The 16407-nt window shown below is 37.7% G+C and overlaps 1 protein-coding gene across 2 annotated transcripts in view; it reads left to right on the top strand.

The window, feature by feature from the left end:
* Positions 1-16407, top strand: part of ARHGAP42 (Rho GTPase activating protein 42) — a 171858-nt gene that overhangs the window by 49614 nt on the left and 105837 nt on the right. For both annotated transcript variants that reach the window (XM_080592385.1, XM_080592386.1), the window contains exon 3: positions 11358-11419. In XM_080592385.1, the coding sequence (XP_080448511.1) occupies positions 11358-11419 (62 nt within the window). The remainder of the gene's footprint in view (positions 1-11357; positions 11420-16407) is intronic.

Raw genomic sequence — 16407 nt, 5'->3', positions numbered from 1 at the left:
TCAAAGACTGTCAGGATCTTGTCGAGTTAGTGGCTGGTACCAGACGCCACTCCTTCAGACGAGTGTAGAAGGAAGGGGAGAGATGAAAAAAGAGCAAGTGAGCATATCGGATTATCCAGATCAGTTCAGTCCCATATTCCTAATGAACTGGAAGAAATCGCTTAGATGATTTAAAATGTTCCTGCTGTCATGTCATGATGCCACATTTTGGGAAAGCTGCTGTAGACTGACAGAGCCTAGGTTGGGCTTTTTATACCAAAGCCCTACTAGTGTTGTAGATAACTTACTGCTTTGTTGGGGGTGAATCAACATGTTGTTGTTCTTAGGTTCTGGTTTCTTCTCTGTCCAGCCCTCTTGGGCTGCAAACTGTGTGTGCCATAGGCAGTATTTCAGGTTGTGTTTGTAAACATTACCACAAAGAGCTCCAGTTTCAGGGTGAAGCCTGTATATGTACAGTGAAAACAAAGTTTTAGTAGCTGGTACACAGAGGCAAGTCTGTCAAGTGTAAGGCTGAGCTACTAATTCTTTAGGATTATTTACAAAATGTATTTATAAAATGTATTTTTATGAGAAGAATTCACACTGGCAAACGGATAAATCTTCACGTTAAATCGTATGCTGTCAAAATATTTGCTGCTTTCGTAATCAGAGTAGAACACAAACATGGGGTAGATCCATTGCAGTTGCTTTTTGAATAAAGTCTCAGAAGATTGGTGGTGAATTTGAATAATTGATTATTTTTTTAATATTTTGTTATCTAACAGTGTGTGATAGGCTGTCATTATAAACATGAGCAATCTTTCAGGGCTATAGGAAATGTTTTGATTTTGCTTGATCTGCCTAGAATTTTCTACTCATATTTGATTTTTAAGGTTCAGCATGAATAGCAAGGCATGACAATTTACTGATATTAAGTCAAATGATTGGATTTATTTAAATTGTGTAACATTGCTTGTCTTAAGGTTCTCTCTCCAAGTGCTGTGTTTGACAAGTGCTGACAGTGGATCTGGTGATTCTAGGTAACCTGACTTTCTTGTGAGTCTGCTTAGCTTGTCTATAAACATACATACCCTTTTTCTAGACTGTTGTTGAAAAGGAGTAGGGTAGAAAATATGAAAGTCTTGGCTGAAAGTATTGTTTTTTTGTTTTTGTTTTTGTCAGCAGCTTATATTTATTTGTTTAAATATTTGTGACACAGCCACCTTCTATTGCAAAGAATTTTCAGGTATGATACTGTGGAACTGGCTTTAGATGCACTGAGAAAGGTTTGTTTCAGTAAAATTCTTTATTGAGGGAAAGGGTTTTTACTTCAAATAGAGGCCCTACATTTTATGGTTTACATATGTTTAGAAAAAAAAAATCATAAAATGCCTTGCTATATTTGCTTATTAACTTTTGCAAGATGAAAATACTTTTTAGTTAAAACTCCAGTTGCCTAATACAGTATGTACACATTGCAGACACATCTTGCAATGCTTTGGGCTTTTATTGGGCATAGGTCTTGATTTGTTCCCTTGTGTGGTTTTGGTATGTTTGTGCTTATTTGTATGTGCTTTGATGCACGTCTGTCATGCTCAGACAGGAGCTTCCATTTGCACTGTGGAACTTGCTGGCCTTTTCTGCTGGTTTTTCTTGCCTTTTTAGTGTGACAAAACCCAGAAGAACGGTCAGAGGAATGCTTGTACCTGGTACATGGCCAGCAACAGAAAGGTTTTTAAATGTCTGTTCATGGGGAACACTTCCTAAAATAGGTATTGGGATTAAATGCTGTAAACCAGTGGAGGTCAAGAAGTAGGAATGTTTCTAAATCTGTGATAGTTTAATTTCTGTTTTTGTCTTCATGGTGAACATGGAGCTAACCTAGCTATCTCCATCTGAATACTGCAGAGCCAATGTGCTCCAGATTCTGATGTAGAGGACAAAATACCAGAATACCTACCCTGAGTGTACAGCGCTTTAACTCAAATGAAGCAGGGAAAATCCTGGAGTTTTTGTTTACTTTTAGTTATACAGATTTCAGTAGCTGTGCTCTGATAAGGTTTGTACTTGCCAGTGTGTAGTAAAAGATATAATCTTTTTTGGAGGACGGTATATAATGCCTGAATCATAACTTCAGGCATAAAAGTTTTCATTATGTGATTTTTCTGGTTTCCTTATTTGTGTAGTTTTTTTTTTTTTTTTTTCAGAAGTTTTAAATGAGGCGTTTTTCATCTCTGTGTCTGTCTCTTTCTGTACTTTCTTTTCCTTCCTGGTGTGTAATGGTTTTGTTTGGCAAATTCAGATTTGTTCCTGTAAAGTAGCACACTTATTTTCAAGAACTGAGAAAAATTTGGCAAAATACCTTTCCTCACAATTCAAGGTGGAAATTGCCATGGTAAACAAGATTAACACTTTAGGTTGTGCTCCCTGGGAGGATTGTACTCTTAGAGTACTCTATTGTTTCTATTTATTTTTCTTATAGGCATGTCTGTATTAAGTTGTCATAAACCATCCTTGAAATTGGGTGGAATTTTTTATTTTTAGTTAATCAGAGTGGAAAATTCAAAGTCTGGGTTAGGTAGAAATTGCTTCAAAATCTGAAAGATTAAAATAAATGCAGTGGTTCTAATTGATAAAAAGCATCGGATTAAACCCTTACAAGTTTGCTAACCATTTTAATTACAGAGTAGAGAGTGAGGATGTTCATCTACTGAATCTGAACTTGCTTCACGTTGTCCATTCTAAGTATGTTTTGCTTTTGTCCAGAGAGCCGTACAGAGTAGATCGAGTTGCCCGTACCTTTGTGTACCTTCCCACAATGGAATTCTTCAAGGCAATTTGTGGTTATTGGGACTGTGAATTTAAACCACTGTCTGCTGGCAGAATTTGCTGTCAATTTGAGGGTGTCTGTCGGGGTATTTCCATGTTGTTTTAAAACCTGTACGGTTGAATCTTTCCTTCAGCCTGTGTTTTACTACAAGAAGTATATTTCACCGTGTTACAAGAAGGTACAAATAGTTTTGTTTCTATTCTTTTTGGAGGCTGTGGTAAATGTAAACACAGACTGAAGGAATGCATGAGGTCCTTATTACAGATCCATAAAATCTGATACCCAGATTAGGGAAATAAAAGAAACCAAATGGAGGCTAAGAAAGCCATTCCAATATTATTTTTCCAAAGTTAAACAATACTGAAACTCCATAAAGAGATGAACCATTATTTTGCTATTCTCCCCCATCCCCCCCCCTTTTTTTTTGTTTTCATGGTGGAAATTTCTAACATAACTTCTCTTTTGATACCACTGTTCCGCCAAGAGCTAGAGGTTATCAGACATGCTGTTAGTTTACAAACTGGAATTAACATAAATACACAAACAATATTACTTTAAGCCTAAACAAAAAAGCGGTTACTCAGTTTCCTCTAATATCTGAGAAATTGAACCCAGAAGACAATGAAATTAGCAAAATAAACAACAGTTTCAAATCCTGTCCACTTTGTCCTCTTTTCTTCTTCATTTGTCTTCTCCTCTGGTTTCCCAGTAAATATTATTTATGGTACAGATCTCAGTCTTCTGAACTGAAGTTTCTCCAAAAGTGTTGCCACTTGGAAAGTGAGGGAAATGGAACCCTGGGTATAGAAGTGGCAGAAGAAATAGAAGCAGCCAAGGAAAATGAAAACATGAGCAATAATTGGGAAGATTCAGCAGGTGTATACTTATTTAAATATACCTTTCCTGAAAATCTGTTTATAAAAAAGTAGCATTTCTTGTAGGAATATGTTACAGTTGTTTTACACTACTATTTTGTTAGTTATACTACAGCACGACTCAGGCCCACTCAGCATTAGTTATGAAATATTTATAAATTGCATGCTTTATTCCTTATGCCGTGAGTTTGCAGGCTAAGGCGCTGATCCTGCAACTCATTCCTTTTAGGTTAAACTGCACCTGAATTTCCTTCCAAAGCTGTAGATAGCTGTATGTTTCCAATATTTTAAGCTTCATTCAGTAGAATAAAGGACAAAAAAGAATTGGTAAATCAGTCCAGATTTGATGGATCTAAAGGAAGTCTGTGCCCTGCCAGACAGGGCTGTATTTAAATTTGTAGTCAACATACTGAAAAACAAAGAGAACGATGCGCTTTTGGGGCCTTAGTTCAAGACAGTTCTCTTTTGGATTTACGCTTTGGCACTTGAAAACTTGCCACAGCGGTGACATTTTGAGACATACCATTTAGTTACCTTCAGAGATATGCTGCAAGTCCCATGTGCCTTTTATGACATTCAAAGTTTGTGTTAGGTATAAAGTACTGAGAAAGCAGATTATTGAGTATTTATTCCAGATACTTGTGGTGGCCTGCCAGTGTTAATCTGAAATCTTTTTTTTTTTTTCTCCTGTCTGCTTAGGAAACCATCTGTTGCTCCCTTTACCCTACTTTTTTTTTTCTTCCCTTCCCTGTGCTTTTTCAGTATGGCTTAAAGCCACAGAAAGAGAGAAGGAAATTTTATTTGATGTTGTGGCTTTTGAAAAAGTGCTTGAAATAGCATTTGTGGCTGCAAATAAGGCTAGTCATTAAAAGCTCTAGAACTGTGTCTGTGAAATAGTAACTATTTAATAATGTATTTACTTTCATTTCAGAACTGGAAAAGAAAGTTTCATCTCCCAGCCCTCCCACCTACTCATGGGGATCTTATGTCTATTCTGCTTTGTCACTGAAGTCTAGTAAACTAGCATTAATCCTTAGGAAATTTTCTTGTGGGTCTTACGTCCGTCTTGATTTCTGATTTAGTAATACATTACTTACTGAGGAGAACTCCCTCGGAGGCGTTAGTTGATGTTCGTGCTCCAGCAGGAGCTCAGAGCCTGTTGTAGCATGTCTGCGCTAGCGGTGACTGGTTCTGGAGAGAGGATGCACTTGGCTGACCTTCCTGCCAGCGTCTGGGTGCAAGGAACAGCCCTGTGCTGTCATTGCCTCAGTCAGATCAAGAAGATGTAAGGAAATTTCTGCCAGGCTTGCAGTTTTTTTTTTTTTTTTACACCTTCACTGAACTGGATTGTCTTACTAATATGACAGCAAGACGTATTTCTGTATGTATATTTATTCCATCCTGGCATTCACATGCCTGAAGATAATGGTGATAGCTGCTTAAAATACTATGAAATATTGTTTAGTGTACTTTGGAGTTTTTGAAAATTGTCTGTGCATTATTTAAAATGGTCAGTATAGGTAAGTTAAATGAACTGTCCATTTCACACAAAAAGCATTTATTTTTATTCTGTCTTCCATGTAACTTTTCGTTCTAACTTCGGTTGAACATTACCTTGCAAACTTGGTTTTGTATCTTTGAATTAGGTACCGGTCATATAAAACTACTTCTGGGTTTCATATGTGTTGCTTTCCTTTACTCATTAAATCTAGACAGCCTCAAAGCTAATGAATGTAACATGAACAGTGCAGTGCAATGCTGTACTGTAGTATTAAACTAATTATCAATAGAGTTGCTTCAGTAGTGTCCCCAGGCATGTTGTTTCAAGGTGATGTGTTCTCTACACAAGTACATAACAAAAAGTTCATAAAAATTATTATTTTTTTTTTCCCTGAGAATTCTAAATCATGAAAGTATATTCTTGATAATATGCATTTTATAAATTCAGATAAAGGAATTCTTATCTTTTTTTTTTTTTAATCTCCCTCAATCCTACGCTAAGCTTTGGTTCTCTTTTAAATATCCAAGTGGAGACGTTTCTAGAGCCATACGGTATGTTTGAAATGATCAGGATTAAAACAAAGAACACTCAGTTTTGCAGAAAAGGACATTGCTGATCTACACCATTATGGTTTAAGCTGGTGGTAGTGTTTAATTAATTTGCTTCATATGGAAGCAAACTTTTTTTTTTTTAAATAAAATAACAGGAGCTATTTCTCCTAAACAAGGAAAAATTTGCAGCAAATTATTGCTGGGTTGGGAATACTCCAGAGAAAACAGCTGGTGACCTGTTTTAATTGTGATGAATGAGACCACAAGTATACAGCAGGGTAAATATACAATTGTTTTTACTTGTTGGGAGTTGCTTTTCACAGACATCGTTTCTATCTTAATGCCAAGTGTATCTTACAAATCCTTTGAATAACCCTTAAATAAAAAGCAGACTGTAAAACAATTTGGATTATGTAAGCTAATGACTTTGGGGGAATAAAGTGTTACTAACTAGATTAAGGCAGCACTTTGTTTTACTTAAACAGCCTACCAATAACAATTGCTTTGTGAAAATAATTAAAAATACCTTAATATTAAAAATTTTAGGTTACATATTGTACTCTACATTATCAATATGTTTTCAGGATTTATTTCTTATCAGCACATTCCCACGGCATTTCCTCTTGTAAAGTATCTCGACTCTTATTCCCTCTCACCCCTTTTATATTTACAAAGTTCATTTTAATTCCTCCAAGCCTATTCTGGTTCAAAACTGCGAGTTGCAGTTAGTGAGGGAAGGTTGTGACGTTTGTGTGGAATTCACGGACTGACTGACAGACTGGAACTGGCCATGTTTGACACACGCAATTCTGATTTTGAGGTCTTCTGTCTTTTAACTACACAAAGTGTCTCAAGTTATTATTTTTTAAATATCTGTTAGTTTCTTGTTCTCTGCTGAGTGAAACACCACCACTGCTGAGTGATCTCCGAGGGATGTCTGCCTGCCCAGGCTAGCTTCTCACAGGAGTCCTGATGCCCCATGGTGGGGGCTGCTTTGTGCACCTCTGTCTGTCCAGCCGAGTCCACAAATGAGGCAGAACCGTAATATATATACAACAACAAGTGGTCTGAGGGAAAGGAGGGAGGGGAGAAGGGAAAAGGGGCTGGGGAGATACAGGAGCAAGGATTGTCTTGCCCTCCCTTTACTACCTTCTGCTGCAGCCTCCAACACGGATGAAGTTCTGTGGGGACATACCCTGCCTTACAGTGAGCTCAGACTGAGTGGGGAATGTATAGGAAGAAGGGCTTAATACTATAAAAGATTCAGAAGTACTGCGATACTCGTTGGTACTGTAGGGTAGCTAGTGGTGGTAAAAGCTTTTTTGTGTCGTTGCAAGGATAGAAGAGCCAGTGAGGTCACCAGAGACAGCCCCGCTACTGAGCACTGTCTGTGTGCAGGTAGCGCATCCTTCAGTGCTCTCTGAATTACACAATGTGCTGAGTGTTTTCCCCTTTGCACCTCCTGTGCTGGGAAGCAAAAAGGAAACGAATGTGAGTGTTGGGCAATGAACAGCAGCAGTGTACTCTGTACCAATGTTAAGATGTCTCTGCAGCAAGGGTGTTTCTGGGGTCAGGGAAGTAACTTGCCTTAGTGCTGCTGAAGTGTGTAGTTTCTGTGCTCACAATGAACCTTGGACCTTTTCAATCCCACCCAAAAGTGAGACACTGGGGATGGGAGGATGGCAGCAGCTTCTCAGTCTTTAGCTGAGGCGCTGTATGTTAATTAGTACTGTGAGATTTCCTCAATGTATAGCATGCTAATGTAGATTTGCACACTTGCAGAATATGTTCTTAAACTCTAAGCAGAAGTTTTGATTTAGAAATTAAAAAACAATAGTTATACCACGAAACTAAGAGGATTCGTTAAGATGCATCAAAAGCTTCTTTTATTGCTTTTTCTGCCTTTTTTTTTTTTTTTTTTCCCCCACTCCTCACAGTTTTCTGCTGTCCTTCTGCCTGGTTTCAACATCCTACTATTCTTCTACTATTCTTTTTTTAAGTAACATTTTGTTCTTAAAATATGGAATGTTGTCTGACCAGAGAGCATATTTTATTTCCTGTTCATATCATGGGGCTGGGAATTGGTAATATTTGTGCTTGGTTGCTGAAAGGTGTTAAATGTTAACTTTCGTATTACAGATGATGATGAAAAAAAAAAATGATGTGATCAGAACCTTAAGGGAAAAGCACCACAAGGCTTGATGTGGGTAGGGAAAACTTCAGTTTCAGGAGGTTTGGGATCTGCTGTCCTCACAAAGATATAATGTTTGGCATGATAATTTCTCTTTGAAATAGTTCTGTCATTGTAAGTGGCTCCACAATAAAACACAAAAAAGGAGAGGGGAATGGAGTTTTAACATGTGACTGCAGTAACACATCATCTTGCGGTTAAAAATTACCAATTATTTCACTGAAATAATCTGGAAACAATTTATCTTACTGGCTTTACTAGAAATTCAGCTGTTTTTCTAAAGTGCCTCCTAATTCCCTGAATAGGTAATAAAAATCAAACAACATGTTTATCTAGTTTATTTGAAAAGATTATTTTTTTTAATGGTGGGTAAAGAATCACTCAGCCACATGTGCAAGAAAGGAGGAACTAGCTCTGTCCTGTTTTCTACAGGCAAGGATAGTTTTTCCTTAAATTTAAGGGGATACCAGTATGAAAATTATTTACTATTTGTGGGTTTGGCTAGTTGTTTATTTTGGTCATAGGGTTTGGTAATGGGTACATAGATATTTTAAATAACAGTCAACAGATTTTATAGAAGCATAAAATAGTTTAGGTTGGAAGGAACCTTAAAGATCAGGGGATTTGGGGGTCGGAACCCACCAGACCAGGTTGCCCAAAGCCCCATCCAGCCTGGCCTTGAACACCTCCAGGGATGGGGCATCCACAGCTTCTCTGGGCAACCTGGGCCAGGGCCTCACCGCCCTCTGACTAATGAATATATTCTGAATATCTAATCTAAATCTCCCCTCTTTTAGTTTAAAGCTACTACTCTGTCCTGTCTCTACACCCCCTGACAGAGGCCCCCTCCCCAGCTTTCCTGTAGCCCCCTTTTAGGTACTGGCAGGCCGCTGTAAGGTGTCCCAGTAGCCTTCCCTTCTCCAGGCTGAACAACCCCAACTCCCTCAGCCTGCCTTCATAGGAGAAGTGCTCCAGCCCCTTGGTCATCTTCGTGACCCTCCTCTGGACTCATTCTAACACATCCATGTCCTTCTTTTGGTGGGAGCCCCATGGCTGAATGCAGTACTCCAGGTGGGTCTCAGGAGAGCAAAGTAGAGGGGGAGAATCCCCTCCCTCACCCCGCTGGCCACGCTGCTTTTGATGCAGCCCGTGATACGGTTGGCTTTCTGGGCTGCAAGTGCACATTGCTGGCTCATGTTGAGCTTCTCATCAACCAACGCCCCCAGGTCCTTCTACTCAGAGCTTCTCTCTTCAATTTTCTTATCAGGTAACTTAAGCAGTCAATCATGTATTAACCAGTTAATCATGTATTTCTTTACTTGTTTTTGACCGCTGTGATGTTATGAGTTGATTATAAATGAATAAGCTAATTTAGCCGATAGCAGACTAAGGTTTTATTATGAAGACGTAAGATGAGTTAAAAAGCTTGTACAAGAGGACTAGGATTTCACTTACTTATAAAGGTGCCAAAATTTATTTTCTGGTATTTGTGATCTGAGGGAAAATCTTAAAGGAAAAGGTTCAAGACCCAACAGGACAACTGTCTAAATTACCAGGTGTATTTGGACTAAATGAAAAGTTCATGAGTAATGATGGGAAGGATTTGTCAGCAAAGAATGAATTAGAGGTCAGGATGTGCAGGTATACCATTACAGCTGCAAAAAATAAACTATGTAAGGTCTTGCAGAAGAAATTGGAACAAACAGTGAAATGTTCCTCAGCTGTAAAAGTTAAAAGAGAACAAGAAGAATGCAAGGGTGACCTCTGCAAGGTCCAGATGGGATAAAGGATAACAAAAATTTGGGTATGGTCCAGAAACTAAGTAGCAACTCGTGTATGCTGAAAATAGACTTATGGCAAGCTAGATACTTGTTTCCTCTTAAGTAAAGGAACACAGTGGATCCTCCAGAAAATGTACTCTATTAACGGGCTGAAGCCATATTATTAGTGACAAATCTGGTAAAAACATTTAAGATAGAAAAATAGTTGTGGTGGTTTCACGTCGATAGAAAGATAAGCGCTATCACTCTCTCACTCCCCCTGCTCAATGGAACAAGGTGAGAAAATTTGATGAAAAAAGGCTCAAGGGTTGAGATAAAGACAGGGAGATCACTTCCCAGTTACCATCACAGGCAAAACACACTCAGCATAGGGAGATTAATATTATTTACTGTCTACTGCTAGCAGACTAGGAGGGCAGTGAGAACTAAAAACCAACTAAAACTCCATCCACCCTCTTCCACCTCCTCTCCCCAAGCAGCATAGGTGAATGGGGGCTGCGGTCAGTCCCTGTCACTTCGTCTCTGCTGCTACTCACAAATGCCACCTCTGCAGCCCTTCTGCTACCAAAACTTTGCCACGTAAACCCAGTACAATAGTAAAGAGGACAAGAGCTCTGTTAGCATACCTTCACCAGTGTGTGCTAGTTAGCTGTGAAGACTTTTTCTTCTTCCTTTCAAGCCTGTTCTTTTAGGAAATTCTACAAATTATGTTACAATTTTTTAACACACATCCCTTCCCTCCTATTTAGAAAGTGATTTAGATCATCTTGAGTTTGTTTTGGGAAGCTGTAGGGGTTATGAATGTGTATTCTGAGATCAGAGATGTCAAATGCAGCATCCTGTCGTTGGCAGCAATTACTGCTTATGCATCAGGAGAAGGTCAAGAGAGCTATTTTGCTTTTCACCTGAGATTCTTCTCTGTCTTTTTTGTCTGTGGAACAGTGATGCTGAATTCTGAATAACCCATATGCCCTTGAAAAAGTAACATAAATAGCCAGATAGGAGTTTTGTAGAGAGATTTGTACCACTTGTTTCATTTGAATGAAGCCTTAACAATTTTTGAAGCATTTTCCATTTTCTTGCCTAGTTGTATGTGTTAATACTTTCATTACGTTTCTGTTGATTTCCAGAATAGCCCTTTGACTCATACTTGAAGGCAATTGTGAGGAAAGCTTCTCTTACAATTATAGCAGAATTTGTCTAAAATCTTTACTGTCAATATTTTGCCTGAATGTTTTTTATTGTTCTTTGTAATTTTTGTTGCCACACTATAATTGGAGAAACCCAAGATTTTTGTTAGCACTCAAGCAGCAGAAAGAGACTGCAAAAGTAAATGTTGTGGCTGAATGTGTGAATCTTTGTTTTGAGACTGATCTTGGCACATTTCACCATAATCAGTTTGCCATGTACCTTTTAAAACTGTGTTTTTTAAATATGCAACTCTTATGACTCAGATTCTTTTCTTTTGTTTTTTACTTCTTTTTACCCTGCTGCTTGCTTCAGTCTGTGCTTCATTTAATGACTACGGATTGCAGGGAAATACTGTATAAGAACTGTATCTTGTCACTACAACATCAGTCCAGTTAGCGGACTTACCTGATCTTGAAGTGTAATGTTGACCTGGACATTTTTTCTTGACTTTTTTTCAGCTCAGTCACTGAAAGAGTTTGCTCGGCTCCTGATTGCTGTTGAAGAGGAAAGGAGACGACTGGTAAGTTTGCTGGCAAAAATCTTTTTTGTTGGCCCTCTTTCTATGTAAAACAGTACTTCTTCCACTCCTCCTGAAGTGCTTTTGATTTTTATTTTATTTGGGCAGTTAGTGTGAAGCATTTCATAAGAATCATTTGAAGTTGTGTAAAGGCAGAAATGTGCTCACACAGACTTCAGCAATTTTTAATGGATTGTTCAGCCAAATACTCTGCACCAATCTAAAAATTATTTTTTCACTTTTTTTTTTCCCCGCAATAGGCTTTTAATGTTGCTTTACCTTTCCTTTTCCACATCTTCACTTGTTAGCAATGGAGTAAACACTAAACAAATGTCTGAAAATTGAAAAAATTGGTATTTTTGTTTAATTAAATGCTTTTTTGAGTATTGTCCAGTGAACGTATAATAGTAATTAAAATATGGTAAGTGTTAAGAAAAGAGACCAAATCCATCACCTCTGAGAAACTCATGCACAATAATTTATAGATCAAACCTGTCAGATTTGTCCTTTGTTGTATTATTTGTATTCCCTTTGTTTCCATACAGATGAATCTGCCTTATGCTTTCATTTACATTCCTCTTCACATGTAACTTTGTTAAAGAAGTTTGAAATGTATTCTCTTAGAAGTATTTTTTAAAAGTTACACATAAACAATGCAACTACATTTTTACTTCCATGGAAGTCAGTCATGAATAAAGAAGATTTGTAAGGATTAACGTTAGTAGGGTGTTTGTTTTTTTTTAAATATTGTGAAAGATTAACCAACTCAAATCCATTCAATGGCTGTCTATTCTTGTTTTCCTTCCTCTTATGAGTACTTAGGGAGGCGAGGAAAATTTTTTTCTGACTCACATTAGGGGGAAATTTATTAATCCAAGAAGAGGCTTACATAAGGCTCTCTTATTTCTAGGAGCATTAAACCATAGAATAGGTCTCCCACTATTTCTGTTTACATACATATTTTAAAGTGGCAAAATCATAAACATTTATGTGGTAGAATTGCATAGTTTCACCTAAAGTGATAAAATGGAAAATTTTTTTGGTCGATGCCAAAAATTTTTTGGTTGATGTATTTTTTATTCATGCTGGGTATATGGTACAGAGAGGGGAGTGTGGGAAGGTGAGTGTTCGGAATTTACCATCTTAAAACATGTTTACCAGAACACACAGTAGTTAGTTAGTTAAACAATGTTTTAGATGAATAGCTTTCCAGTTTAGGTTAAAGATTATTTTGAGCTAACTATTAGAAAAAGGAAAAGCAATGAAGATGTGAACGTTTTATTTTTTAAACTGGTTAGTCTTTCCTGATACATGTACATAATTTCCCTTGATTTCATTCTTTTTTTGATTTTTTTCCCCCTCAGATGATTCATTCCTTTGGCACATTTAGAAGTTTCTGGCTTCTCTGTGGTTTATAATTTGATCTCTTCATGTAATGTTTTACTTCATATCTCGTAGCAAGGCCATTGGAGTAAAAGGGGAAAAAACATTAATTTTCTAAAGTGAAAAACAAACAAACAGAATCATAGAATGGTTTAGGAAGGGACCTTAAAGATCATCTAGTTCCAACCCCAGGGACAGGACTTCCACAACTCCCCTGGGCAACCTATTTCAGTGCCTCAGCACCCTCTGACTGATGAATTTATTCCTAATATCCAGTCTAAATCTCCACTCTTTTAATTTAAAGCCATTGTCCTATCCCTACACCCCCTGACAAAGAGTCCCTCCCCAGCTTTCCTGTAGCCCCCTTTAGGTACTGGCAGGCTGCTGTAAGGTCTCCCCGGAGCCTTCTCTTCTCCAGGCTGAACAACCCCAACTCCCTCAGCCTGTCTTCATAGGAGAAGTGCTCCAGCCTCTTGATCATCTTCGTGGCCCTTCTCTAGATTCATTCTAATATGTCCATGTCCTTCTTGTGCTGGGGGCCCCAGAGCTGAACGCAGGGCTCCAGGTGGGACCTCACGAGAGCAGCGCAGAGGGGGAGAATCCCCTCCCTCGCCCCGCCGGCCACGCTGCTTTTGATGCAGCCCTGGATACGGTTGGCTTTCTGGGCTGCAAGCGCATGTTGCCAGCTCATGTTGACCTTCTCATCAACAAACACCCCCAGGTCCTTCTCACGGTTGCTCTCAATCCATTCTCCACCCAACCTGTATTTGTTACTGGGATTGCCCCAGCTCAGATGCAGGACCGTGCACTTGGTCTTGTTGAACCTCATGAAGTTTGCACAGGCGCTCCTTTCCAACCTGTCCAGGTCCCTCTGGATGGCATCCCTTCCCTCCAGTGTGTAAATAGATACTGTTTTATTTTGGTGTGACAGTGGGTATGCATGGATTGAAGAACTGAGCTGTTGGATCCCATTGCAGGGTCAGAGACTCAGATGAGATTTCAGTCTTATGGAAGAATATTTTACAAATTGCTGTGAGTTTAGTAGAATGCAGTCATCAGATCATTGCAAATAAAGTGGCAAATAGCGTTCGTGTGTAGAGACTCTGCACTTGGGAAATCATTCACACACAGCTTTTCACTGAGTTTGAAAACATTGTTCTTTTCAAACTGAATGTGTGTGCTGAGAGCATTGTGAAGATACAGTTATCATGGCAGTGATATTTGTACAAGAAAATTCAGCAAATGCAGCATTTTTTTTTTTTTAATGTTTGGTCTGCCAGTTGTTGGAATTTATTTAATTTTTCTTTAGGTTAAGCTTTCTTAAATAGTTGGCCATGTAGGAGCCAAATGCAAAAATGAGAACCTGAGTCTTGAGAAAATAAATAGTATAATATTGTTCTGTCTAGATCTCTACATAGTTCCTGTGCTCAATCCCTTCTTTAGGGGCAAATTTCGTAAGTGAAAAGGAGTTTGCTTCTTTTTTCTTTTTTTCCCCTCAGTTTATGCCCAGAGAGTCACATTATGATGGCATTTACATGATAGAAATGCTTTCCACTGTGTGTACTATACCTGGACTGCGCTATTTATTGTTCTAGCCTGAGATCACCAAGTTCTAAATACTCAACAAAAGTACCCAAAGCATTGTTGCTGTACTGACTGCTGAAGTGCAGTGTACTTACTTAAAGATGTGGTCTGGATCTGCCCTTCCCTGGTGACCTGAATGCAGAAAAATAAAAGGTGGGAAGGAGGATGTATTTAGAGACAAAATACAGGGTCTCTTGGCACTCTGCCCATATTGGAAAAGAAAATGAAACCCATTACTTTGCAGCTTTTCTTACTTTAATGAATGTATGTCTTAGAATTCTATGGTATACATCTTTGTTGTAAGGGCTTAAAAAAAAAAAAAAGGAAAAGAAAAGCAATCCAAAAAGTGGGACCGTTGTGATTCTCCAGATCTCTTACTGAAGTTCTGTGCAGGCCATCATAGAATCCAGAGGTAATCCAGAGGTCCCTGTTAGGATCAGCATGCCATGCTGGATGCTGAACAGATAGCTTGTAATAAGAGTTTTCTGCTTCACAGTTTTGTGATTTCACTGTGAAATCTTAAAAACGTTTTTTTTCCCATTTCCAAGGAAGTCTGGAGCATTATGTGTACACTTTGATTCCTCTGCTGGAAGCACTTCGTGCCAGGCAGTCTGCAGATTAGTCATGATTTTAGAGAAAGTCGTCAGCTGACTGGAAAGCTTGAGAGAAGGCATGCAGGACTTTAAGAAATTGATTTCCTTTACTTTTGCATAAAAATACTTGCAAAAGTAGATATAAATATGGAATATTGTTTGTTCTTTTTGATATTTTGTAAAAATGACTTGGAACAAAACAGCTACAGTCATAGGATTATGACTGTTTATGGATACACTTCATCATACAATTTAAAACCTCCTTTTAATCCTTGAAGTGTGTGATAATAAAAGAGAGTTTTGTATCAGTGAATACTGGCTATATGGGAATATGGAGTGACAGACATTGCTTTTATTTACTAACTAATGATTTTGTTTCCCAACCTTAAATCTTATATATTATTAATTCATGATTCTGGCAAACATGCGTATGGGTGCATGAATCAGACTCAAATGTGGAAAGTGCAGATTCATATTATTAATTTATTTCTTATCTGAGTAGCTCTGGTAACTGCCTGTTAAATTCTTCAGAGATAAACTTATTATTGTGTTTTAGTGAATGCAGAGAGATGTGCTGGAGTGCTTTCCTGCTGAATATACAATTATTTCTAATGGTACAGAAAATAGTCTAAGAGGTGCTTAGTAAATCTTCTGTCCTTACATAAGGAACCAAAAGGAACTTGGTTTTGTTTTCTTTGGAAGAAGATAATGAAACAAGATAATATGAATAATATTATTGGGGAAAAAAGCATTGAATTGTAAGATTAAATATAACTGTGTCTTACATAAATAAATATTCTGTTGCCTAAAGCTTTGCACCGATTATTATTGGCAGCAGTAATAAAATGGTGATTATTATGAGTAAATATATTTTGTCCTCATCTTTTATTTGCTGATGCAGAAGAATTGAGTAGCAGTCTTTAAAAAACAGAAAAAAAAAAAAAAAACAAAAACAGAGGTATGCACCAAATAATTCCTCTTAAAACAAAATTAGAGGAAATAATAACTCATAAGAAACTTTTTATAATATACAGCATTAATGTGTGTCATTTAATGTTGTTAATGATGCTGTTGGTTAATGGTGTATTCTCACTCTTAGGTTTTACAAATAGCGTACCAATAGGATAAAAAGTCAGATAAAAGTCAGATTCATCCCTGCTGCCTTTCCAATGACTTCAGCAGCAAGCCACCAGGGAATGTAAAATAATTACTCCTATTTCCTAATGATTATTAGGGAACAATAAAGGTTTGCCTTAATTTAATTTTGTGTGAATATTTGGATCTTTGTCAGTGGAACTTACTTCAAATAATTTCCTTCTGCTTTTGTTGAATTTACACTGTTTCTGTTTAAATAAATGATAAGCATTTTTGTTTTAGAGATTCATGCATTATTTATTTTTCCTATTCATTTGATACTGTTAGTAAAATTTA

This window comes from Anser brachyrhynchus (assembly GCF_964034855.1).
Source record: "Anser brachyrhynchus genome assembly, chromosome: 1".
NCBI lineage: Eukaryota > Metazoa > Chordata > Aves > Anseriformes > Anatidae > Anser > Anser brachyrhynchus.
The sequence above is the reverse complement of the archived record's forward strand: the minus strand, read 5'-3'. Positions and strand labels throughout refer to the sequence as shown.